This window comes from Salmo trutta, chromosome 7 (genome assembly GCF_901001165.1).
Source record: "Salmo trutta chromosome 7, fSalTru1.1, whole genome shotgun sequence".
Lineage (NCBI taxonomy): Eukaryota > Metazoa > Chordata > Actinopteri > Salmoniformes > Salmonidae > Salmo > Salmo trutta.
In genome coordinates, this window is record NC_042963.1 from 47,586,079 (window position 1) to 47,613,999 (window position 27,921).

General features: G+C 44.2%; 1 protein-coding gene across 1 annotated transcript in view; it reads left to right on the forward strand.

The window, feature by feature from the left end:
• The window catches only part of LOC115197557 (solute carrier family 23 member 2), a 63,365-nt gene that overhangs the window by 5,439 nt on the left and 30,005 nt on the right, over positions 1 to 27,921 (forward strand). Inside the window, exons 2-5 of the mRNA XM_029759198.1 lie at positions 2,288 to 2,443; positions 11,971 to 12,128; positions 17,722 to 17,893; positions 25,219 to 25,400. Of these exons, the coding sequence (XP_029615058.1) occupies positions 2,288 to 2,443; positions 11,971 to 12,128; positions 17,722 to 17,893; positions 25,219 to 25,400 (668 nt within the window). The remainder of the gene's footprint in view (positions 1 to 2,287; positions 2,444 to 11,970; positions 12,129 to 17,721; positions 17,894 to 25,218; positions 25,401 to 27,921) is intronic.

The window sequence follows — 27,921 nt, forward strand, 5'->3', positions numbered from 1 at the left end:
TGTAGTTCTGGGCTGATTCCTCACCGTTCTTATGATCATTGCAACTCCACGAGGTGAGATCTTGCATGGAGCCCCAGGCCGAGGGAGATTGACAGTTCTTTTGTTCTTCTTCCATTTGCGAATAATCGCACCAACTGTTGTCACCTTCTCATCAAGCGGCTTGGCGATGGTCTTGTAGCCCATTCCAGCCTTGTGTAGGTCTACAATCTTGTCCCTGACATCCTTGGAGAGCTCTTTGGTCTTGGCCATAGTGGAGAGTTTGGAATCTGATTGATTGATTGCTTCTGGGGACAGGTGTCTTTTATACAGGTAACAAACTGAGATTAGGAGCACTCCCTTTTAGAGTGTGCTCCTAATCTCAGCTCGTTACCTGTATAAAAGACACCTGGGAGCCAGAAATCTTTCTGATTGAGAGGGGGTCAAATACTTATTTCCCTCATTAAAATGCAAATCAATTTATAAAATTTTTGACATGTGTCTTTCTGGATTTTTTTGTTGTTATTCTGTCTCTCACTGTTCAAAGAAACCTACCATTCAAATTATAGACTGATCATTTCTTTGTCAGTGGCAAACGTACAAAATCAGCAGGGGATCAAATAATTTTTTCCCTCTCTGTATGTATATACTGTACTCTATACCATCCACTGCATCTTGCCTGTGCCGTTCTATACCATCACTCATTGATATATTTTTTTAATGTACATATTCTTATTCATTCCTTTACACTTGTGTGTATAAGGTAATTGTTGTGAAATTGTTAGGTTAGATTACTCGTTAGATATTACTGCATTGTCGGAACTAGAAGCACAAGCATTTCGCTACACTCGCATTAACATCTGCTAACCATGTGTATGTGACAAATTAAATTTGATTTGTTTACCATCAGAATGGATTACTTGCTGCCCACACCGGTGCCATTTTCTACCATATTGCCTATCACATGCTCCCATCAGACTCAGTATAGATTTCCCTTTCACGGTCACAGGGTGCATGGGACAGAAGATGGACTCCATAGCTCAGGCCATAATGGTGATATGGATTCCTATGGGTCATTTCAATGATTGAACAAGCACTGTGGCCGTTACACAGTAGCACTAGCACATATTAGACATACTCGTTTTCCTTGTGGTAAAATAAAAATCTCTTGGGATGCTAAGAATACTCCTTAGACTTCCTTCACGGGCAGATGTTTCTTGTTTTCTCTTTTAGTCTTTGGCATACTGTTCTTTTAGAATGAATTTGACATCAGAGAAGAATGTTAAAGGGAGGTAACACAATCCTGTGTGGTTGTAGTAGGACTGTTTCTGTTCTGTTTTTCTCAGAAAACCACAAAAAAAACTGTATCTTGAGATATAATATGTTTTACTTTAAAAATGACTCTTAGTCTTTGAAGAGTACTATACTTTTCTCGCTAACTTTTTTTTCTCCAGGAAATGGTATATGTAAGATTATAAACTGGGTGGTTTGAGCCCTGAATGCTGATTGGCTGACAGCCGTGGTACAGTATATCCGTGGTACAGTATGACAAAACATGTATTTTTACTGCTCTAATTACATTGGTAACCAGTTTATAATAGCAATAAGGCATCGAGGGGGTTTGTGATATATGGCCAATATACCACGGCTAAGGGCTGTGTCCAGGCACTCCACGTTGCGTCGTGAATAAGAACAGCTCTTAGCCGTGGTATTTAGACCATATACCACACCCCCTCTGGCCTTATTGATTAAGTATACTGTACTGTATGGCATCATGGAAGTGAATGGTCAGTGAACTAATTCATCAAGAATTGTAGGTTTTTAGATTGTTTTGGGAATTTCTTATGATAATAATAATAATAATCATTTACTTTGATGTCTATTTTTTTTACTTAACGGGTAGCCTCAGAGGGTTATTTGTAGGTCACAAAATGTATGTCAAAACATGTAAGCTTATGTAAGTATGAACAGTATTGTATTGATTCTTGAAGAATATAACTTATAAATACCAAAATATAAGCTTGATTTACTCCAATGTTTGTAAATATTAACAAACACCATATAGCCTCAAAACATAGTTAAAACTATAATTTTGATATCATTGATGGTCACCCCTTACACCCATTGCTGTGTCTATGAATTTGAGAGTGGTTTCATTTCTCCAGCCCCACCCCTCAGCTTTTTACCGAAATAGTGGTGGGAGACAGTTTGTTATTGTTTCAACTGGAGATTGTCCATTTTAGGCCACTATATGGAACAACGAACAAAACCGCAAATTTCAACTTCCCCTCTAAAGACAGTTTCTGGACAGGGCCCAGACAGTGGTCAGTCAGAGAGGATTGACATGGATGGGGCTCAGACGGAGGGCCTGGAAGAAGGTCTGGAGGACCAGAACAAAGGCCTGGACCTGGTCTACTCCATCAATGATAGGCCACCATGGTATCTCTGCATCCTGCTGGGCTTCCAGGTAAGGGAACAACACAGTGCAGGTTGTACCCTGTGTTAACCACCAGGGTTGGGCTCAATTTCATTTTAATTTAGTTAATTCAGGAAGTGAACTGAAATCCCCCTTCCAATTGAAAATTAAGAAGCTTCGAGGAAAATTGGAATTGGAATGTCAATTTACTTCCTGAATTGACTGAATTTAAATGGGATGGACCTGAAACCTGCTGTGAACCAGACATCTTCTTTATTGAGGAAACATGTACTTACTATGACACTAACTGTAAGTTGCTCTGCATAAGATCGTCTGCTAAATGACTAAAATGTAAATGTACAGCCTTTACCTACTCCCTCTTCCCCTGTATAAATATATCTTAGTCTACAGTTAAGTCTCCCTCCTATAACCATTTCCCATCTAGCATTTCTTGGAAATAGTTCTGCATGCTTGTTTCTAGCAGTCATATACTGTAAGTCCCCATCTCATGCCACTCCTGCTCTGTCTTTCCTTACTCACTTCGAAGTCACCCCATATTTGATGTCACCATTTCTCAAAGGTAAAAAAACATAATGGACAGGAAACAGCCCATATCTTAATTAATAAGAACCACCATTGTGCCGGAGTGATTTAAGACTTTTGACCCCTTTCAAACATTGTTTGTTTGAGCAGAGTTCTGGGTTGTACCATTGGATTAGTCTATTTCTTCTATTTCTTCTGCATCCGGTGGTTGTGAGACAAGGGTGGACCCCAAAGAAGCCCGGGGCCGGGTATTTTTTACAAAAACGTCTGTAGTCAATGGTTTGAGCTGCAAACTTGTCGTCCAAAAAGTTGTACTTTTGACTCATCTGTCCATAGAACATTCTTCCAAGAGTCTTGATGATCATCCAGGATACTTTTAGGCACTTTTTTCGCAATCTTGAGTCAATTTTTTGGACGAGATGGTTCCCATTATGTCTGGCAAAAACCAAACAATGCATTCCAAAGTAAGAACCTCATACCAACAGTCAAGCATGGTGGTGGTAGTGTGATGGTTTGGGGATGTTTTGCTGCCTCAGGACCTGGATGACTTGCCTTAATAGAAGAACCATGAATTCTGCTCTGTATCATTGAATTCTAGAGGAGGTTTTTAGGCCATCCGTTTGTGAGCTGGAACTGAAGCTGAAGCGCAGCTGGGTAATGCAGCAAAACAATGATTAAAAACACACAATCAAGTCTGCATAAAAATGGTTAAAAAGCAACACATTTGAAGTTTTGGAATGGCCTATTCAAAGTTCAGACCTAATCCCAATTGAGATGTTGTGGCAGGACTTAAAACAAGCAGATCATACTTGACAATCCACAAACGTAGCTGAGTTAAAGCAGTTCTACATGCAAGAGTGGGTCAGAATTCCTCCACAGCGATAAGAGAGACTGATCAACAACTACAGGACGTGTTTGGTTGCAGTCATTGCAGCTAAAGGTGGTACAACCAGTTATTGAGTGTAAGGGAGCAATTACTTTTTCACCCAGGGGAATTGAGTGTTCCATAACTTTGTTAATTAAATTTAAATATATGTATATTTCTTGTTGTTATTTGTAAACTCAGGTTCCTTTGATCTAATATTAGGTTTTGGTTGAAGATCTGACAACATTTAGTATCATAAAAATATGCAAAAATAGAGAAAATCAGAATAGGGCAGATGGGTTTTCATAGATACAGTGCTGTGAAAAAGTAAGACTGTCACGAACACGCACGTGTAACATGTTTTTCTCTATGACGCTCACAAGTTACACAATAGTTGTTAGAAGGTAAGAGGTTCTTCTGCACAGAAGATCATAGGAAATCCCAGGACATAGTGTCTATAATACTGCAATAAGCTCACATAGTTGCTGTCAAAAACTCCAAACAGTTGTCACTGGATATGAATTTCCCACAGAGCAAACAATTTCTGTACTTACAGGCCTACAAAAGGGGTGCCGCCAGTCGCCCATCCCTGACTTACAGCATTCATATAAAATCATCGTTTTATCAGGTTTTTGCTTTTGACGACCCTATTAGTTAAATTGACATTTGTCAATACCACTCATTAATGCAACTGTTTGTATCAAATTGTTCTGTGTTCTACCTGTAGCCAGGGTTTTCCTGAAAATATAATGGTAAAATTGTCACGGATGTCGTGTGAAAGAGACCAAGGCGCAGGGTAGGTATCGTTCCTCCCGCATCGGAGGCGGTTCTGGTGCAGGACGAAGAACCCTCTCATCCTGCGAACCTGCCAGCATAGGAGGCGGCTCTGGTGCAGGATGAAGAACCCTCTCATCCTGCAAACCCGCCAGTATCGGTGGAGGCTCCGGGCTGCGGGCCGTCGCTGGAGGCTCCGGGCTGCGGGCCGTCTCAGGAGGCTCCGGGCTGGGGGCCGTCTCAGGAGGCTCCGGGCTGGGGGCCGTCTCAGGAGGCTCCGGGCTGCGGGCCGTCGCTGGAGGCTCCGGGCTGGGGGCCGTCGCTGGAGGCTCCGGGCTGGGGGCCGTCGCTGGAGGCTCCGGGCCGTCTCAGGAGGCTCCGGGCTGGGGGCCGTCTCAGGAGGCTCCGGGCTGGGGGCCGTCTCAGGAGGCTCCGGGCTGGGGGCCGTCTCAGGAGGCTCCGGGCTGGGGGCCGTCTCAGGAGGCTCCGGGCTGTGGGCCGTCTCAGGAGGCTCCGGGCTGTGGACTGGGAACTGTCGCCGGAAGCTCTGGACTGGGGACTGTCACCGGACTGGGCAGGCGCACTGGAGGCCTAGTGCTTGAAGCCGGGACAGGTGGCTCCAGACTGGTGACACGCACTTCAGGGCGAGTGCGAGAAGCAGGCACAGGACGTACTAGACTGGGGAGGCACACTGGAGGCCTGATGCGTGGGACCGGTACAGGTGGCACCAGACTGGTGACACGCACTTCAGGGCGAGTGCGAGAAGCAGGCACAGGACGTACTAGACTGGGGAGGCACACTGGAGGCCTGATGCGTGGGACCGGTACAGGTGGCACCAGACCGGTGACACGCACTTCAGGGCGAGTGCGAGAAGCAGGCACAGGACGTATTAGACTGGGGAGGCACACTGGAGGCCTGATGCGTGGGACCGGTACAGGTGGCACCGGACAAGTGACACGCACCTCAGGGTGAGTGCGAGGAGGAGGCACAGGACAAACCTGACTGAGGACACGCAATTCAGAGAGAGTGTGGGGAGCAGGCACAGGACGTACTGGGCTGTGGAGGCGCACTGGAGACCTGGTGCGTAGAACCGGTGCAGGATATACTGGACCGTGAAGGCGCACTGGAGGTCTGGAGCGTAGAGCTGGCACAACCAGTCCTGGCTGAATGCTCACTTTAGCCCGGCAAGTGCGGGGCGCTGGCACAGGACGAACTGGGCTGTGAAGGTGCACTGGCGACACAGTGCGTAAAGCTGGTGCAGGATATCCTGGACCGAGGAGACGCACCAGAGACCAGGAGCGCTGAGCCGGCACAACCCGTCCTGTCTGAATGCTCACTTTAGCCCGGCAAATGCGGGGCGCAGGGACAGTGCGCACCGGGCTATGAATGCGCACTGGAGATACAGTGCGCATCACCGCATAACACGGTGCCTGACTGGTCACATGCTCCCCACGGTAAGCACGGGGAGTTGGCTCAGGTCTCAACCCTGACTCCGCCAATCTCCCCATGTGCCCCCTCCACCCCCATTTTTGGGGGGAGCTGCCTCTCGGGCTTCCGTCATTGCCATGCGAATTCCTCGTATTGTCGCCGTTCCTCTCTCGCTGTCTCCGCCTGCTTTCATGGCAGGGTCTTGTCCCCTGCCATTACCTCCTCCCAGGTCCAGGATGTCCTCTACTCTCTTCTCTCCCGGGCCCAGGATCCCTGCTCCTTCTGGGCACGCTGCTTGGTCCTTTGGTGGTGGGAGATTCTGTCACGGATGTCGTATGAAAGAGACCAAGGCGCAGCGTGTGTATTGTTCCACATCTTTATTTCTATGTGAAACTATGCAAGGCAGACAACCTATAAACAAAAACAACAAACCGTGACGAAGAGGTGCTACATGCATAAACTCAAAATAATCTCCCACAAACACTAGTGGGAAAAACAACAACTTAAATATGATCCCCAATTAGAGATAACGATGACCAGCTGCCTCTAATTGGGAATCATACTAAAACCCCAACCTAGAAAAAAAACCTAGAACCCAACATAGAAAATGTAAACTAGACAAAAACCCCAACATAGAAAAAAGAAACTAGAACCAAAAATACAAATAAATAAACTACACAAAACCCCCCAGTCACGCCCTGACCTACTCTACCACAGAAAAATACGAGCTCTCTATGGTCAGGACGTGACAACAATTCTAAATTGTGAGGCTAAATATAAATATTAGTCGATAAATGAAAAGCTGATTTTTGCTTGGGTCTCGGGACTGATAGGGTTACATTTCCCATAATGATGAGGAGGTTGGACAGACCCTTTAACATGAAGTTCTAGTGTATAGCATCGACCAGCTCTTTCTGGAAGACCTGAGCAGACATCAAACATGCATAAGCTCAAAGGCTCACCATAAGGTCAGGATATATAGTATATGGTACCCTCGGAAAGTAAACAGACCCCTTAACTTTATCACATTTTGTCACCTTACGTTTTTTTTTTTTTTAATCGTCAGCAATCTACACACAATATCCCATAAAGACAAAGCGAGAACAGGTTTAGAATTTTTTGCTAATTTATTAAAAATAAAAAACAGGTACCTTATTTACATAAGTATTCAGACCCTTTGCTATGAGACTCAAAATTGAGCTCAGGTGCTTCCTGTTTCCATTGATCATCCTTGAGCTGTTTCTACAACTTAATTGGAGTCCACCTGTGGTAAATTCAACTGATTGGACATGATTTAGAAAGGCAAACACCTGTCTAGGTAGCCTAGTGTAGTGGTTAGAGCATTGGGCCAGTAACCAAAAGATCAAATCTCCAAGCCGACAAGGAATATAAGGTCCCACAGTTGACAGGGCATGTCAGAGCAAAAACCAAGTCATGAGGTTGAAGGAATTGTCTGTAGAGCTCCGAGACAGGATTGTGTTGAAGCACAGATCTGGGGAAGGGTACCAAAACATTTCTGCAGCATTGAAAGTCCCCAAGAACACAGTGGCCTCCATCATTCTTAAATGAAAAGACTCTTCCTAGAGCTGTCCGCCGGCCAAACTGAGCAATCACGGGAGAAGGGCCTTGGTCAGGGAGGTGACCAAGAACCAGATGGCCACTCTGACAGAGCTCTAGAGTTCCTCTGTGAAGATGGGAGAAGGAAGGACAACCATCTCTGCAGTACTCGCCCAATCAGGCCTTTATGGTAGAGTAGCCAAACGGATGCCATTGGCAGGGACTGGGAGACTAGTCAGGATCAAGGCAAAGATGAACGGAGCAAAGTACAGAAAGATCCTTGATAAAAACCTGCTCCAGAGCACTCAGGACCTCAGACTGGGGCAAAGGTTTACCTTCCAACAGGACAACGACCCTAAGCACACAGCCAAGACAACGCAGGAGTGGCTTCGGGACAAGTCTCTGAATGTCCTTGAGTGGGCCCAGCCAGAGCCCGGTCTTGAACACGATCGAACATCTCTGGAGAGAACTGAAAATAGCTGTGCAGCAACGCTCCCCATCCAAGCTGATAGTGCTTGAGAGGCTCTGCAGAGAAGAATGGGAGAAACTCCCCAAATACAGGTGTGCCAAGCTTGTAGCGTCATACCCAAGAAGACTCAATGCTGTAATCGCTGCCGAAAGTGCTTCAACAAAGTACTGAGTTAAGGGTCTGAATACTTATTTAAATGTGATATTTCAAAAATGTTCAAAAAAACTGTTTTTGCTTTGTCAATATGGGGTATTGTGTGTAGATTGATGAGTAAAAAAAACAAACAATTGAATTAATTTTAGAATAAAGCTGTAATATAATAACATGTGGAAAAAGTCAAGGGGTCTGAATACTTTCTGAAGGCACTGTACACAAGGCCTTCAGAGATTATTCAAAAGATAGACACACACATAAAGAAGGAAGTGGATCTAGCAAACCATGAGGGTCCTGGTATGTGTCTAAAATGGCACCCTATTCCCTATGTAGTGCACTACATTTGACCAGGACCCATAGGGCCTGAAATGGCACCCTATTTCCTATGTAGTGTACTAATTTTAACCAGGACCCATAACGCCCGTGGCACCCTATTCCTTTTTTAGTACACTACTTGTGATGAGTGCCTATAGGGCACTGGTCAAAAGTTGTGCACTAGGTAGGGAATAGGGTTCCATTTCCCACTTATTCTTTCTCATTTCGACGCCAAACTCAAAACTGGTGTGCGTGGCCAAAGAGCTCTATTTTAATGTCAACTGACCAAAGCACCAGTTCCAATCCAAGTGCAATGCCGTTTAGTGAAGTCCAGGTGTTTACATTTAATGGACAATATGAAAATAGAGCTCTTTGGCTACACACACCAGTGGCGGGTTTAGCATCGAAATGAGAATGCATGGGCAAAAAAATAACCCCATACCTACTGTAAAATATGGTGGTGGATATTTGATGTTATGGGGCTATTTTGCTTCCACTAGTCCTTGGGCCCTTATTAAGGTCAACCGCATCATGAACTTTATCCAGTATCAGGACATTTTAACCAAAAACCTCTGCCAGGAGGCTGAAACTTGGCAGTAAGTGAACAGTATCATCCATCAAGACAATAACACCAAACACACATCAAAATCCACAAAGAAATTATTAATTGACAAAATTATAATTTTGCAATGGCCATCTCAGTTTTCGGGCTTAAAACCCATTGAATTGAAGAGGGCAGTCCATAAGCACAGACAAACGATATCAAGGATCTGGAAGGATTATGTATGGAGGAATGGTCTAAGATCCCTCCCAATGTGTTCTCCAACTCATAAAACATGTTAGAAAAAGTATCAATGTCGTTATCCTCGCAAGGTGAGACATTGATAGGTATTGAAAACAGGGGTGTCAATAATTTTGAACCTTACCTTTTTGATAAAAGAAATATGACTTGTTACACAAAATCTCTGAGCAATTATATTAGTATAAGATAATATATTTTTAGCATACAATATAGCTCAGTATTTGAATGACTTATTTTATACATAATTTTTGTTCATCTTTATCAAGGGTGTCAACAAGTTTGGACCCCACTATATGTATGTAGTAACTTATATTATTAATGGTAGCGGTATTTATATTAGTTGTAGGACTATTAGTAACTTATTTTGTGCTTAACTTTTTGTTGTTGTTGCTGTTAATGTAGGTTCATTGCCAAAATCCTGACCTATCCCTTTAAACCAAATGTCATTATCGACTAATAGGGTATTTTCCCACTGCACTGTGTCAACACTGGACTATCCAGTTCCAGGCATAAGCGACATAATCGGTCGCTTAGGGCCCCAGTTGGGGTCTCTTGGCAGTAAGAATACACCAGGTGCAATTTCAAAATGTGGTTGTGCATCAGCAGTTTTGCCTTGTTATGTCAGTCACTGATAGTCAGTGAATTAGCCATGTCAACTAACAATTTTTAGATTGGTAGTTAGTCTAGCCAGCTATCTAAACTTGTATTAATCATCGTCGAATACCAACTGGGCACGCAGGGCCCTAACCTCCAGGGAGCCCCCGTGTGATTTTGTTAGTCATTCTCACTCATATTATACATTGCTCCAAAAAATAAAGGGAACACTTAAACACAATGTAACTCCAAGTCAATCACACTTCTGTGAAATCAAACTGTCCACTTAGGAAGCAACACTGATTGACAATACATTTCACATGCTGTTGTGCAAATGGAAGAGACAACAGGTGGAAATTATAGGCAATTAGCAAGACACCCCCAATAAAGGAGTGGTTCTGCAGGTGGTGACCACAGACCACTTCTCAGTTCCTATGCTTCCTGGCTGATGTTTTGGTCACTTTTGAATGCTGGCGGTGCCTTCACTATAGTGGTAGCATGAGACGGAGTCTACAACCCACACAAGTGGCTCAGGTAGTGCAGCTCATCCAGGATGGCACATCAATGTGAGCTGTGGCAAGAAGGTTTGCTGTGTCTGTCAGCGTAGCGTCCAGAGCATGGAGGCGCTACCAGGAGACAGGCCAGTACATCAGGAGACGTGGAGGAGGCCGTAGGAGGGCAACAACCCAGCAGCAGAACCGCTACCACCGCCTTTGTGCAAGGAAGAGCAGGAGAAGCACTGCCAGAGCCCTGCAAAATGACCTCCAGCAGGCCACAAATGTGCATGCGTCTGCTCAAACGGTCAGAAACAGACTCCATGAGGGTGGTATGAGGGCCCGACGTCCACAGGTGGGGGTTGTGCTTACAGCCCAACACCGTGCAGGACGTTTGGCATTTGCCAGAGAACACCAAGATTGGCAAATTCGCCACTGGCGCCCTGTGCTCTTCACAGATGAAAGCAGGTTCACACTGAGCACGTGACAGACGTGACAGAGTCTGGAGACGCCGTGGAGAACGTTCTGCTGCCTGCAACATCCTCCAGCATGACCGGTTTGGCGGTGGGTCAGTCATGGTGTAGGGTGGCATTTTTTTGGGGGGGGGGGGGCCGCACAGCCCTCCATGTGCTCGCCAGAGGTAGCCTGACTGCCATTAGGTACCGAGATGAGATCCTCAGACCCCTTGTGAGACCATATGCTGGTGCGGTTGGCCCTGGGTTCCTCCTAATGCAAGACAATGCTAGACCTCATGTGGCTGGAGTGTGTCAGCAGTTCCTGCAAGAGGAAGGCATTGATGCTATGGACTGGCCCGCCCGTTCCCCAGACCTGAATCCAATTGAGCACATCTGGGACATCATGTCTCGCTCCATCCACCAATGCCACATTGCACCACAGACTGTCCAGGAGTTGGCGGATGCTTTAGTCCAGGTCTGGGAGGAGATCCCTCGGGAGACCATCCGCCACCTCATCAGGAGCATGCCCAGGCGTTGTAGGGAGGTCATACAGGCACGTGGAGGCCACACACACACACTACTGAGCCTCATTTTGACTTGTTTTAAGGACATTACATCAAAGTTGGATCAGCCTGTTGTGTGGTTTTCCACTTTAATTTTGAGTGTGACTCCAAATGCAGACCTCCATGGGTTGATAAATTGGATTTCCATTGATTATTTGTGTGTGATTTTGTTGTCAGCACATTCAACTATGTAAAGAAAAAAGTATTTAATAAGATTATTTCTTTCATTCAGATCTAGGATGTGTTGTTTAAGTGTTCCCGTTATTTTTTTGAGCAGTATATTAACATGGCCTAAGTCATTACAAAAGGTGTAGAACTGCAGGAAATTACCTGCAAAACGGCACATTTTTGCTCTCTACCCCATGACAAAATGAGTAGAATTGCAGGAAGTTAACTGTAAAACATATATTTTTTTTCTCTATACCGTGAAGAGGGAGGCCACAAAAATGTTTGGCCATGCTTGTGTTATGCTAGTATAACACAAGCATTTGCACACCTGCATGCTGAAAGCTCAGGGCTAACATGTCTTTGACAAATTTCTGTCTTTCATCTGCTTCTGTCAACAGCATTATATCCTGGCATTCGGTGGCATCATTGCAGTGCCTCTGATCCTGGCTGAGCCTCTCTGTATTGGAAACAACAACGCCGCCAAGAGCCAACTCATCTCCACCATATTTTTTGTGTCGGGTGTGTGCACATTGCTTCAGACCACTATCGGAACCAGGTAGTTAGTCCTTAATAGCTTACCTTTCACGTAAGGGCACACATACAGTTGAAGTCAGAAGTTTACATACACTTAGGTTGGAGTCATTAAAACTTGTTTTTCAACCACTCCACAAAAATCTTCTTAACAAACTATAGTTTTGGCAAGTGGGTTAGGACTTGGTACATGACGCAAGTAATTAATCCAACAATTGTTTACAGATTATTTCACTTAAAATTCACTGTATCACAATTCCAGTGGGTCAGAAGTTTACATACACTAAGTTGACTGTGCCTTTAAACAGCTTGGAAAATTCCAGAAAATGATGTCATGGCTTTAGAAGCTTCTGATAGGCTAATTGACATCATTTGAGTCAATTGGAGGTGTACCTGTGGATGCATTTCAAGGCCTACCTTCAAACTCAGTGCCTCTTTGCTTGACATCATGGGAAAAATCAAAAGAAATCAGCCAAGACCTCAGGAAAAAAAATGATGACCTCCACAAGTCTGGTTCATCCTTGGGAGCAATTTCCAAATGCCTGAAGGTACCACGTTCATCTGTACAAACAATAGTACGCAAGTATAAACACCATGGGACCACGCAAGTATAAACACCATGGGACCACGCAAGTATAAACACCATGGGACCACGCAGCCGTCATACCGCTCAGGAAGGAGACGCGTTCTGTCTCCTAGAGATGAACGTACTTTAGTGTGAAAAGTGAAAATCAATCCCAGATCAGCAAAGGACCTTGTGATGATGCGAGGAAACAGGTACAAAAGTATCTATATACACAGTAAAACAAGTCCTAGATCGACATAATCTGAAAGGCCGCTCAGCAAGGAAGAAGCCACTGCTCCAAAACCGTCATTAAAAGCCAGACTACAGTTTGCAACTGCACATGGGGACAAAGATCGCACTTTTTGGAGAAATGTCCTCTGGTCTGATGAAACAAAAATAGAACTCTTTGGCCATAATGACCATTGTTCTGTTTGGAGGAAAAAGGGGGAGGCTTGCAAGCCAAAGAACATAATCCAACCTTGAAGCACGGGGGTGGCAGCATCATGTTGTGGGGGTGCTTTGCTGCAGGAGGGACTGGTGCACTTCACAAAATAGATGACATCATGAGGCAGGAAAATTATGTGGATATATTGAAGCAACATCTTAAAGACATCAGTCAGGAAGTTAAAGCTTGGTCGCAAATGGGTCTTCCAAATGAACAATGGCCGCAAGCATACTTCCAAAGTTGTGGCAAAATCAAGGTATTGGAGTGGCCATCACAAAGCCCTGACCTCAATCCTATAGGACATTTGTGGGCAGAACTGAAAAAGTGTGTGCAAGCAAGGAGGCCTACAAACCTGACTCAGTTACACCAGCTCTGTCAGGAGGAAGTGGCCAAAATTCACCAAACTTATTGTGGGAAGCTTGTAGAAGGCTACCCAAAACATTTGACCCAAGTTAAACAATTTAAAGGCAATGCTGCCAAATAGTAATTGAGTGCATGTAAACTTCTGACCCACTGGGAATGTGATGAAAGAAATAAATCATTCTCTCAACTTTTATTTTGACATTTCACATTCTTAAAATAAATTGGTGATCCTAACTGACCTAAGACAGGGAATTCTTACTAGGATTAAATGTCAGGAATTGTGAAAAACTGAGTTTAAATGCATTTGGCTAAGGGGTATGTAAACTTCCGACTTGTATATACACTGAGTGTACAAAACCGCTGCACCACTCAGGCTCCTAAGTGACGCAGCGGTCTAAGGCACTGCATCTCAGTGTAAGTGGCAGCACTACAGTCCCTGGTTCGAATCCAGGCTGAATAACATCCTGCCGTGATTGGGAGTCCCATAGGGCGGCGCACAATTGGCCCAGCGCTGTCCGGGTTTGGTCAGGGTAGGCCGTCATTGTAAATAAGAATTTGTTATTAACTGACTTGTTTGACATTAGTGCTAGTACTTACTTCGACCCAGGTGCAGAAACACAGCAGGCAGAGGATAAATCCAGAATAATTACTTAAGGTCTTCATAGCAAAACAACAACGCAAGGGCACATGAGAACAGTGAACAAAACATGAGACTTGAGCAACTGGCCCAGTCCACAGAGGAACCTAAATAGTCATCCAGCAGGTGATCCCAATAAGCCCAATCAGGGTCACCTGGACACTAGAGGAAACCCACGGGTGCCTTCCAGTGGCAACCACAGGTAGTACATTCCAGGTAGAAACCCTGACCTGTGACAAATTTCTGAGTTAAATAAAAGTTAAATAAAAAATATTTCAAAAAGAACACCTGCTCATTCCATGACTTAGACTGACCAGGTGAAAGCTTTGATCTCATATTGATGTTACTTGTTTAATCCACTTCAATCAGTGTAGATGAAGAGGAGGAGACAGATTAAAGAAGGATTGTTAAATCTTGAGATAATTGAGACATGGATGGTGTACGTGTGCCATTCAGAGTAGGTAAGACAAATATTTAAGTGTTTTTGAAATGTGTACGGTAGTGGAAGCCAGGCGTACCGGTTTGTGTCAAGAACTGCAACCCTGCTGGCTTTTTCACGCTCAACAGTTTCCCGTGTGTATCAAGAATGGTCCACCACCCAAAGGACATCCAGCCAACTTGACACAACTTTGGGAAGCATTGGAGTCAACATGGGCCAGCATCCCTGTGGAATGATTTCGACACCTTGTAGAGTCCATGCACCGATGAATTGAGGCTGTTCTGATCGCAAAAAGGGTGGGGTGCAACTCAATATTAGGAAGGTGTTCTTAATGTTTTGTACACTCAGTGTATAGGCCTCAGTGTATAGGCACAAGGATGTATAAATGCAAACACATGTAGGAGCCTACTTTAAACCCACAGAGGCTTAAAAGAACACAGACAAGGCTGTGTGCATGCATGCTTGACTAGACACGCAATCGTGCACACATCTGAATCCAAACAGAGATCTGAACCCAAACAGAGATCTGATCCAAAACAGCGATCTGAACCTAACATAAATCCTTCTCTAAACTCAGCAAAAAAAGAAACGTCCTCTCGCTGTCAACTGCGATTATTTTCAGCAAACTGAACATGTGTAAATATTTGTATGAACATAACAAGATTCAACAACTAAGACATAAACTGAACAACTTCCACAGACGTGACTAACAGGAATGGAATACTGTGTCTCTGAACAAAGGGGGTCAAAATCAAAAGTAACAGTCAGTATCTGGTGCATTAAGTACTACAGTGCATCTCCTCCTCATGGACTGCACCAGATTTACCAGTTCTTGCTATGAGATGTTACCCCACTCTTCCACCAAGGCACCTGCAAGTTCCCGGACATTTCTTGGAGGAATGGCCCTAGCTCTCACCATCGGATCCAACAGGTCCCAGACGTGCTCAATGGGATTGAGATCTGGGCACTTCGCTGGCCATGGAAGAACACTGACATTCCTGTCTTGCAGGAAATCACGCACAGAACGAGCAGTATGGCTGGTGGTATTGTCATACTGGGGGGTCATGTCAGGATGAGCCTGTAGCAAGGGTACCACATGAGGGAGGAGGATGTCTTCCCTGTAACGCACAGCGTTGAGATTAACTGCAATGACAACAAGCTCAGTCCGATGATGCTGTGACACACTGCCCCAGACCATGACGGACCCTGAACCTCCAAATAGATCCCGCTCCACAGTGCAGGCCTCGGTGTAATGCTCATTCCTTCGACGATCTACGCGAATTCGACCATCACCCCTGGTGAGACAAAACCGCGACTCGTCATTGAAGAGCACTTTTTGCCAGTCCTGTCTGATCCAGCGATGGTGGGTTTGTGCCCTTAGGCGATGTTGTTGCTAGTGATGTCTGGTGAGGACCTGCCTACAAGCCCTCAGTCCAGCCACTCTCAGCCTATTGTGGACAGTCTGAGCACTGATGGAGGGATTGTGCGTTCCTGGTGTAACTCGGGCAGTTGTTGTGCCATCCTGTACCAGTCCTACAGGTGTGACGTTTGGATGTGCCGGTCCTGTGCAGGTGTTGTTACACATGGTCTGCCCGTGCGAGGACGATCAGCTGTCCGTCCTGTCTCCCTGTAGCGCTGTCTTAGGCGTCTCACAGTACAGACATTGCAATTTATTGCCCTGGCCACATCTGCAGTCCTCATGCCTCCTTGCAGCATGCCTAAGGCACATTCACACAGATGAGCAGGGACCCTGGGCATCTTTCTTTTGGTGTTTTTCAGAGTCAGTAGAAAGGCTTCTTTAGTGTCCTAAGTATTCATAACTGTGACATTAATTGCCTACCGTCTGTTAGCTGTTAGTGTCTTCACGACCGTTCCACAGGTGCATGTTCATTAATTGTTTTTTGTTCATTGAACAAGCATGGGAAACAGTGTTTAAACCCTTTTCAATGAAGATCTGTGAAATTATTTGGATTATTTACGAATTATCTTTGAAAGACAGGGTCCTGAAAAGGGACGTTTCTTTTTTTGCAGAGTTTATTTCCATCTATGTAATCCTTTTGGAAATATCTGTCTCCAGTTCTAAGTAAAGTAAAGTTCCAGACAGCTTAATGCCCTAATGTACAGTATAGTGAGGACAGGGATAGGGCCTGGGCCTACCACAGTTTAAGAATGATTCCTGTCCAAAGCCTTATTTTGAGTTCCCATGAGTTAGAGCTGAAGAGCCCAGGTGCAGGATTGGTCAGTATGGTATTATATCACTATAAGACTAGACAATCACCCAGATGAGTCTATCACAGCACAGCAGTTATGTATCATAAACATAACATAATAGCTACCTTATTTATTTAAGCTGGTTTGAACTAATACGTGTCCCCTCTAGTAGTATAGGGTAATGACACTGAACATGCACTAAGTATACTAAACATTAGGAACACCTTCTTAGTATGGCGTTGCCGTTCTTGATACAAACTAGTGCGCCTGGAACTTACTAAAGGCACTTCAATATTTGTCTTGCCCATTCACCCTTTTAATGACACACATATACAATCCATGTCTCAATTGTCTCAAGGCTTAAAAATCCTTCTTCAACCTGTCTCCTCCCCTTCATCTACACTGATTGAAGTTGATTTAACAAGTGACATCAATAAGGGATCATAGCTTTCACCTGGATTCACCAGGTCAGTCTTTCATGGAAAGAGCAGGTGTTCTTAATGTTTTGTACACTCAGTGTATCTCAACTGTTGTAAGACCAAACTGGGTTGGTTGTATAAGGCTAAACCACTGGACCAGGGATGCATCCAGTGGAAGAAATCAGGCAAATAGGCACCTACAGTAGCTACCCAACCAGCTACCCAACCACCTACCCATTTCAATGAAGCTTATCGTTACTATACATAATTTCTTGGCTCCAGATATCAGGGATCATTCTGTGACCTTTGAGACGACATTGGGATAATATTGGGTATGTCGTGATCGAGTTAACTTGAGCTTCTTTAACAATCTGCATCTATACACATTTAGGTCAAAGGTTAGCTAAACTCATCTAAAGAGCCCAGGGTACTCTTTTAAACTTAAATCTTATTTGCTACCAGGCAGACCACTGGTAGATGAACCAGACCATTCCACCCTTAACCCATGCATGCTACTGGTTGCCTCTTTCTTTCCACAGGTTGCCAATCCTCCAGGGGGGTACCTTTAGCTTCATCACCCCCACCCTGGCTATACTTGCTCTGCCTAAGTGGCAGTGCCCTGCCCCCAGTGCCATGTCCCAGCAGCTTCAAAATGCCACTGGCTCCCTGCTAATAGACTCTGATGAGGTGTGGAAGTCACGCATGAGAGAGGTATGTTTAAGGTCTAGACCCAACAAGTGATATACAAAAACCTCCTGAACTAATATCACATAGCAGTATAACTCAAGATTAAATAAAATTGTATTTTTTTGCCTGGAGTAAGTGATATATTGCTAACACACTGTCTGAACTCATGTCCATACCACTCAGGACACTAAATCAATTGTACTAAGTATCGATAGCACTTCTTTTTTTCCCTTTTTTTCACCTTTATTTAACCAGGTAGGCAAGTTGAGAACAAATTCTCATTTACAATTGGGACCTGGCCAAGATAAAGCAAAGCAGTTTGACGCATACAACAACACAGAGTTACACATGGAGTAAAACAAACATACAGTCAATAATACAGTAGAAAAATAAGTATATATACAATGTGAGCAAATGAGGTGAGATAAGGGAGGTAAAGGCAAAAAAAGGCCATGGTGGCGAAGTACATACAATATAGCTGTCACGTCGGGCTACAGTGACCATCCAGCCAGGACGGGTTGTGCAGGCCGTGCGCCCTAGACCTCCAGTGCGTCTCCAAGACCCAGTGTTCCCTGTGCCTGCTCTGCATACTCTTCCTCCAGTGCGCCACCATAGCCCAGTATGTCCTGTTCCTGCTCCCCGCACTAGCCTGAAGGTGAGTGTTACTAGTCTGGCACCTCCTAAGCCAGCCCCACGCATCAGACCTCCAGTGCGCCTGCACAGTCCAGTACGTCCTGTTACTGCACTCTGCACTCCCCCTGAGGTGCGTGTTAAGAGTCTGGCGCCTCCAAAGCCAGCCCCACGCATCAAACCTTCAGTGTGCCTGCCCAGCCCAGTACGTCCTGTTCCTGCTCCCTGCACGAGCCCTGTGGTGCGTGTTACTAGTCTGGCGCCTCCTATGCCAGTCCCACGCATCAGGCCTCCAGTGCGCCAGCTCAGCCCTGAGCCTCCAGTGACGCTCTTCAGCCCTGAGCCTCCAGCGACGCTCCTCAGCCCTGAGCCTCCAGCGATGCTCCTCAGCCCTGAGCCTCCAGCGACACTCCTCAGCCAGGAGCCTCCAGCGACGCTCCTCAGCCAGGAGCCTCCAGCGACGCCTCTCAGCCCGGAGTCTCCAGCGACGCCTCTCAGCCCGGAGTCTCCAGCGACGCCTCTCAGCCCGGAGTCTCCAGCGACTCCTCTCAGCCCGGAGTCTCCAGCGATGCCCCTCAGCCAGGAGCCTTCAGCGATGCTCTTCAGCCCGGAGTCTCCAGCGATGCCGCGCAGTCCAGAGTTTTCTGAACGGAAGCTAAGCCCAGAGCCAGAGCCACCTGCGTAGTGGGAGGATTGGGAAGGGGGGGTGTAGCACAGGGACCGTCGTTGACAGTGGCCACCCTCCCTTCCCTCCCTTCCCTCCCTTTAAGTTTGGGGTTGTTTTTGTGTTTTTTTTGTGTTTTTTTTTAGGTGCATTCGAGGTGCATGACTTTGAGGTGCATGACAATAGCAAGTAAAACACTGGAATGGTAGATTTGCAGTGGAAGAAAGTGCAAAGTAGAAATAGAAATAGAAATAATGGGGTGCAAAGGAGCAAAATAAATAAATAAATAAATAAATACAGTAGGGGAAGATGTAGTTGTTTGGCCGAAATTATAGATGGGCTATGTACAGGTGCAGTAATCTGTGAGCTGCTCTGACAGCTGGTGCTTAAAGCTAGTGAGGGAGATAAGTGTTTCCAGTTTCAGAGATTTTTGTAGTTCGTTCCAGTCATTGGCAGCAGAGAACTGGAAGGAGAGGCGGCCGAAGGAGGAATTGGCTTTGGGGGTGACCAGTGAGATATACCTGCTGGAGAGTGTGCTACAGGTGGGTGCTGCTATGGTGACCAGCGAGCTGAGATAAGGGGGGACTTTACCTAGCCGGGTCTTGTAGACGACCTGGAGCCAGTGGGTTTGGCGACGAGTATGAAGTGAGGGCCAGCCAACGAGAGCGTACAGGTCGCAGTGGTGAGTAGTATATGGGGCTTTAGTGACAAAACGGATGGCACTGTGATAGACTGCATCCAATTTGTTGAGTAGGGTATTGGAGGCTATTTTGTAAATGACATCGCCGAAGTCGATGATCGGTAGGATGGTCAGTTTTACAAGGGTATGTTTGGCAGCGTGAGTGAAGGATGCTTTGTTGCGAAATAGGAAGCCAGTTCTAGATTTAACTTCAGATTGGAGATGTTTGATGTGAGTCTGGAAGGAGAGTTTACAGTCTAACCAGACACCTAGGTATTTGTAGTTGTCCACATATTCTAAGTCAGAACCATCCAGAGTAGTGATGCTGGACGGGCGGGCAGGTGCAGGCAGCCATCGGTTGAAGAGCACGCATTTTAGTTTTACTTGTATTTAAGAGCAGTTGGAGGCCACGGAAGGAGAGTTGTATGGCATTGAAGCTTGTCTGGAGGGTTGTTAACACAGTGTCCAAAGAAGGGCCAGAAGTATACAGAATGGTGTTGTCTGCATAGAGGTGGATCAGAGACTCACCAGCAGCAAGAGCGACATCATTGATGTATACAGAGAAGAGAGTCGGCCCAAGAATTGAACCCTGCGGCACCCCCATAGAGACTGCCAAAGGTCCGGACAACAGGCCCTCCGATTTGACACATTGAACTCTATCAGAGAAGTAGTTGGTGAACCAGGCGAGGCAATCATTTGAGAAACCAAGACTATTGAGTTTGCCGATGAGGATGTGGTGATTGAAGAGTCGAAATCCTTGCCAGGTCAATGAATATGGCTGCACAGTATTGTTTCTTATCAATGGCGGTTAAGATATCGTTTAGGACCTTGAGCGTGGCTGAGGTGCACGCATGACAAGCTATGAAACCAGATTGCATAGCGGAGAAGGTGCGTTGGGATTCGAAATGGTCGGTAATCTGTTTTTGACTTGGCTTTCGAAGACCTTAGAAAGGCAGGGTAGAATAGATATAGGTCTCTAGCAGTTTGGGTCAAGAGTGCCCCCCCCCCCCCCTTTGACTCACTTTACATCCAGCATCCAGGTATAATAGTTTGACTTATGACTTGTTAGAATATCTTATGTATCTCTATGCATGAAATTGTCAACTGTCTCAAACTGAGGCTCCCGAGTGGTACAGCGGTCTAAGGCACTTCATCTCAGTGCTAGAGGCATCACAAACCAGACCCTGGTTTGATTCCAGGCTGTATCGTGACTCGGAGTCCCATAGGGCAGCGCACAATTGGCCCAGCGTGGTTAGGGTTTGGCTGGAGTAGGCCGTCATTGTAAATAAGAATTTGTTCTTAATAACTGACTTGCCTAGTAAAATAAAATAGTTGGGTGCACTTTCATTAAATTGTGCACCTAGCAAAATATTGTTTGGCTAGCGATGTTTCTGAAATGTACAATGTCTGGAAAGGGGGTACCTAGTCAGTTGCATAACTGAATGCAGCCAACTGAAATGTGTGTTCCACATTAATTAATACAACCTCTCTGAATCAGAGCGGTGGGGGGGGGCAGTTGTATTTGGGGTTAACTGCCTTTGCTCAGGGCCAGAAAGGCAGATTTTTCCACCTTGGCTACATGGGATGGCAGAATTTGCTAAACAACTGCCCTCCCGATTGATACAAATCATCATGATATCATTCTGCCAGGTAGGCTTACTTTGCAGCCGACATTTAAAGCAGAATTAGCTAAACAAATGCCCTCCCAATTGATTCAAATCATCATTATATCATACTTTGCAGCCAATAATTAATTGGGAAGATTTTTGGGGAAAGCCTTTAGAAATCTTCATTCAAACAGTGCCCAAAGTAAAAAACAATGTAGTTGTTTCAACTAATTATTATTAATGTCACGATTCCCACCGATGGTGGCGCCCCCTCCTGCTTGGGTGGCGCTCGTCGGACGTCGTCACCGGTCTACTAGCTGCCACTGATTCCCTTTTTGTTTCCCCCCCCTTTTGTGATTGTTTGCACCTGTTCGTAGTGGGGGTGATTAGCGGGGCTATAATTATTAACTGGCCCGCCTTCTCTTTGTGCGGGATTGTTTATTCTGTTGTATGCTTGTGTTTGCGCTTGTGCGTTGGTTTTGCACCGACTGTGTTTTCCCCTGTGTTTGGGGCACATTCGCTGTTTTGGGTGGCTTGTGTTTGTTCGCCTCTTGGCCCATTAAAAGCAACTACCCTGTACTCGCTGCTTCCTGCGTTTGATTCCTCACCCACGTCGCCCGAGCATTACAATTAAGTAACTGGTTCTACAGGCTTTTTTGTTTTTGTTTAAAAAAATATGTCCTAAACTTAGCACCAACTTGAGAAAACATAGGCAAAAAATCTGTCGACTTAAAATTATGTTTGCTCAAATGTTCATTTAACTCGAAATTATTATCTGAGCATCTTACCTAAAAAAGGCTGCCGAAGTAGTTACACAGAGTGCTATTAATAACATACAACATTTTCAACTTACATGATTACATTGTGCATGCTCATTTATACAGTAATTAAGGTTCAACATGTCCTCTCCTGGGATTTGAACTCACAACCTCTCGGTTTGTAGCATTCCAATCTTCCTGCTACGCCACCATGTCTGTGTCAATTAATAATTTCACCTGTATTGCTACACTTTGCACTTCAAAGTAAATCTCAGCTCTGTTAAAAATACACTCAAGAAAAACTATTTTATTTATCATTGTGATTAAGGAGTACAATTTAAACAGAGTAATATGCCCCACCAACATTAGACAACTATAAGTATAAAACTAAAATAGGTAGTGTAAATCAAATCAATGATGAGAGAAGAGTCAGATTAATTAACTGATATTTGACACAGACATGGTGGTGTAGCTGGAGGGTTGAAATTCAAATCCCAAGTGACGACATGATGAATAGTTGTTAGTGTGTAAATGAACATGCGAAATGTAATCATGTACGTCAACGTGTGTCAAATATGTACGTTGAAAACATTATATGTTAAAATAATTGTGTCTGTTTGTAACTAATTCCACAGCCTTTTGTAGATTCACAATTGATTATTTCTAGTTGAATGAGCATATGAGACAAGTTGAGCAAACACATCATTTTAAGTTGGCTGAATTTTGGCTTACGTTTTCTCAAGTTGGTAATACTTGGACCGAAAAGTTAAGTAATCAAAACAAGGCTGTGGAACCAGTTACTTAATAATAATTAGTTGAAACTATATATTTTTTTACAGTGCATGATGAATGAATTGTGCATGGCAAAGATTTAACGAATACTTCAGACCAAACTTTTTTAATACCTGGTTTGCATACCCATTGTTGCCTTAGTTAGAATTTACTGGTAGATATGATAAGTTAAAACGTCTTTCCTACCCTACCGGCTACCGATGTCGTTCAATTCTGTGAGCTGCTCCATGCCACAACCAGTTGAGAGCTGCAGGCTCTTGCTGCCTGATATTCCGGTGAAACTAGCTATGTGTGCCTGGTGCATGTGAATAGAGTTTACGTGCTTTGCGATTGTGTAGGCTACTTTGTACATTATTTCTCTATTGAATTACATAATTGATACGGCGTACACCTCAGCTATACTACTTTGATACACATCAGTGGCGATTAAGAATATGAGTATGAGCATATGCAATGCCCAATGACATTTTTGGGGGTATACCGTACATCTTATTATACCTGCGTATATCCACCAGTACAACTCTGTATGTACTGTGTCTATATCCAATAGTGAGTGCTAAAAAGCTAACAAACTGTCTGAAATTACTCATATCCAAGAAACCCAGGACTCTAAATCAAACTGTCTTTTTTTTCACTGAGTTTCTTTAGTCTTCGTACTGTAAGACTTTAAAAATGCATTATGTATCCTCAGCTGCAGCTTGTCACAGAGCATTTCAGATATTTCAGCCCTCATCAGGTATGAGTCACTGCCTCTTATATAAGCCATAAAAGTCATTAGAAACTACACCTAGTCCTCAAGGGAGGCCCTTACAAATATACTTGACACTGACAATTTTAGGGCTTAGGCAAGATTAATTACCTTAAATAGTTTGCAATTCAGTGCCTGCGTGATGTGTGTTTATTGCTTCACCCAAAATATTTGATTGAAAACATTGGTAGTTTAGCGAAGACAAGTCTGGACAGTAATTCCACCCAATGCATCTTTTACACATTGACAAGACAGGTTTGATGTGTTTTTTTTGTTTTACAATTCACAACACACCCTAAAACATTCAACCTAAAACGTTCACCCTAAAACGTGTTGATAGATGTTTATAGTGAATGTTGATGGATGTTTATAGGGAATATTGATTGATTTTAATAGGTATGACAGATGTGATTGTACTTCGTAACTCTTGCGTTGTGTTTTTAAAGAAAGGAATGCCCAGCCAGCAGCCCCAGTTGATTGATATTTATTTTGACAAGAAAAGCACATTATAGTGCATTCGGAATGTATTCGGACCCCTTGACTTTTTAAATATTTTGTTGCGTTACAGCGTTATACTGTAATAAAAAAAATAAAAAAATCTTCATCAATCTACTCACAATGCCCCATAATGACAGAGCAAAAATCGTTTTTTTTACATTTATCAAATGTATATATATAAAAACATTAAATATCACAGGTATTCAGACCCTTTACTCAGTACTTTGTTGAAGCACCTTTGGCAGCGATTACAGCTTCGAGTCTTGGGTATGAAGCTACAAGCTTGGCACACCTGTAAATACGTAATTAGAATGCACTATTTTAGAACGTGACCTACCACTTGCATGTCAATATCAGACTGGGATAAATTGAAGTTTGCAATCGCCCCCTATCTGTAAGCATGACCAATGTCTAAAACGTTTCACTGGGATGCTGGCCCATGTTGACTCCAATGCTTCCCGCAGTTGTGTCAAGTTGGCTGGATGTCCAGTGGGTGGTGGACCATACTTGATACAAACAGGAAACTGTTGCGCTGGGAAAACCCAGCAGCTTTTCAGTTCTTCACACACTCGAACCAGTGCGCCTGGCACCTATTACCATACCCCTTTCAAAGGCACTTAAATATGTTGTCTTGTCCATTCACTCTCTGAATGGCACACATACTGTACACCATCCATTTCGCAATTGTCTCAAGGCTTAAAAATCTTTATTTAACCTGTCTCCTCCGCTTCATCTACATTGATTGAAGTGGATTAACAGGTGACATCAATAAGGGATCATAGCTTTCACCTGGATTCACCTGGCCAGTCTATGTCATGGAAAGAGCAGGTGTTTCTAATGTTTTGTACACTAAGTTTATTTCTGCAGTGGCAAGTGGAAACATAACCAACCCTCTTACATAGGAAATACATTAGCTTCCAGAGAATAAAGCTAATCCAGTCTCACGCTAATCTCTTTGCCTTGTCATTCACAGATCCAGGGGGCTATCTTGGTGTCTTCCCTGCTCCAGCTAGTACTGGGCTTGTCAGGTCTAGTGGGTCTGGTGCTGAAGTTTATCGGGCCCCTGGCCATCGCTCCCACCATCAACCTCATTGGCCTCTCACTCTTCATAGAAGCCGGGAAGAAATCTGGGGCCCACTGGGGAATAGCTGCCCTGTGAGTAAAAGGCATTTTGCAATATTCCTGTGAAAACTGACTTTCACTGTTGTTGAATATTCAATGGAGAAGTGCAGAGGTTTTGAACAGGTTGCTCGAGGCTTCACTTGGCGCCACAGCACTCAAAGTTCAGATAATTTGACACTTGTTCTGTGACCCACGCAACCTTGAGGCGAGCAAACCATTAATAATAAGAGGGGCCTGACAATGACCAAGCCTTCTTGTAGGTCTATAGACGCTCTGTTTTTGTAGCCTTTTGAATGCAAAACCAAATATGTGACCGACCGGCTCGATTCTGTCTTATGTAGCAACATTTTAAATTGTGTTTTTTTTTTACATTGGATAAAAGTAGAGTCTCAGAGCTAGAAAATGGTATATCATACACTACAGTTGAGGAACAATGGGAAAGTTATTCTGCTTGAAAAGTTGCTAAACTTTGAGAAAATCACCTGTGAATATTTGAGTACACCTACTGGAGAGCTCTTTGTCTACACCCATTCAGCATCGTTCACACCCTCTTAAACTTTAACCCCAACCATCTCTTTCACATATAATGTGCTAATCAAGTGAGTACGGTAGTGTACTAAACTATCACGTTTCAGGTAAGACCCAGATGCAGACAGTGTCGATTTAACAACAGTTTATTACTAGTACAGAGGCAGGCAAAATGACAGGTCAATGGCAGGCAGAGGTCAGTAATCCAGATAGGGTGCAAAAGATCCAGAATGACAGACAGTCTCAGGGTCAGAGCAGGCAGGGGTCAATAATCTAGTGTGGTGTGGCAAAGTACAGAACGGCAGGCAGGCAGGCAGGCAGAATGATCAAAACTGAGAAAAACAGGAACTAGAACAGACAGGAAGAGGGGAAAACCACTGGTAGGTTTCACAAAACAAAACAAACTGGCAACAGACAAACAGAGAACACAGGTATAAATACACTGGGGATAATGGGGAAGTTTGGTGACACCTGGAGGGGGGTGGAGACAAACTCTATGTAAACTGGAAACCACATATCCTGAGGTTGCATTTATTGTAGCTGGGGATTTTAACAAGGCTAATCTGAAACAAGGCTCCCTAAATTTTATCAGCATATCGAATGCGCGACCCGGGCTGGCAAAACCCTGGATCATTGTTACTCTAACTTCTGCGACACATACAAAGCCCTCCCCCGCCCTCCTTTCGGAAAATCTGACTTCATTTTGCTGCTCCCAGCCTATTGACAGAAACTAAAACAAGAAACGGCCGTGCTCAGGTCTGTTCAATGCTGCTCCGACCAATCGGATTCCACGCTTCAAGATTGCTTCGATCACGTGGACTGGGATATGTTCCGCATAGCATCGGACAATAACATTGATGAATACGCTGATTCGGTGAGCGAGTTTATTAGCAAGTGCATCGGTGATGTTGTACTCACTATTAAAACCTTCCCCAACCAGAAACCGTGGATTGATAGCAGCATTCGGGCAAAACTGAAAGCGCAAACCACTGCTTTTAATCAGGACAAGGCGACCGGAAACATGACCGAATGCAAACAGTGTAGCTATTCACTCCGCAAGGCAATCAAACAAGCTAAGCATCAATATAGAGACAAAGTAGAGTCGCAATTCAACAGCTCAAATATGAGAGGTATGTTGCAGGCCATCAGACTGCTATACAGCCATCACTAACATTGAGTGGCTGCTGCCAACATACTGACTCAAATCTCTAGCCACTTAATAATTAATGGATGTAATAAATGTATCACTAGCCACTTTAAACAATGCCACTTTATATAATGCTTACGTACCCTACATTACTCATCTCATATGTATATACTGTACTCTATACCATCTACTGCATATTGCCTATGCCGTTTGGCCATCGCTCATCCATATATTTATGTACATATTCTTATTCATTCCTTTACACTTGTGTGTATAAGGCCGTTGATGTGAAATTGTTAGATTACTTGCTAGATATTACTGTCACGTCCTGACCATAATAAGTTGTTATTTTCTATGGTAGAGTGGTCAGGGCGTGACAGGGGGTGTTGATGTGTTTTTGTGTTCTATGTTTTCTATTTCTATGTTGTAGTTCTAGTTTGTCTATTTCTATGTTGGGGTTTATTGGGTTGACCTCCAATTGGAGGCAGCTGGTCCTCGTTGCCTCTAATTGGAGGTCATATTTAGTAGGGGTGTTTCTTCATGTTTTTTGTGGGTGATTATATTTTGAGTAGTGTGTTTTTTCCCCTCTCTGCGTCACGGTTTGTTGTTTTCTGGTTAGTTTAAGTATTTATGTATTGCATCACGTTTCACTATTTAATAAAGATGTGGAACTACGAAACGCTGCGCTTTGGTCCGCTCCTTATCACAGCTGTGACATTTACTGCATGGTCGGAACTAGAAGTACAAGCATTTCGCTACACTCGCATTAACATCTGCTAACCATGTGCATGTGACAAATAAAATTTGATTTGATTTGAAGACAGGTGAAACAGGTCAGGGTGTGACACTAAACAACCAAAGCTTTCAAGAATGGTTTAT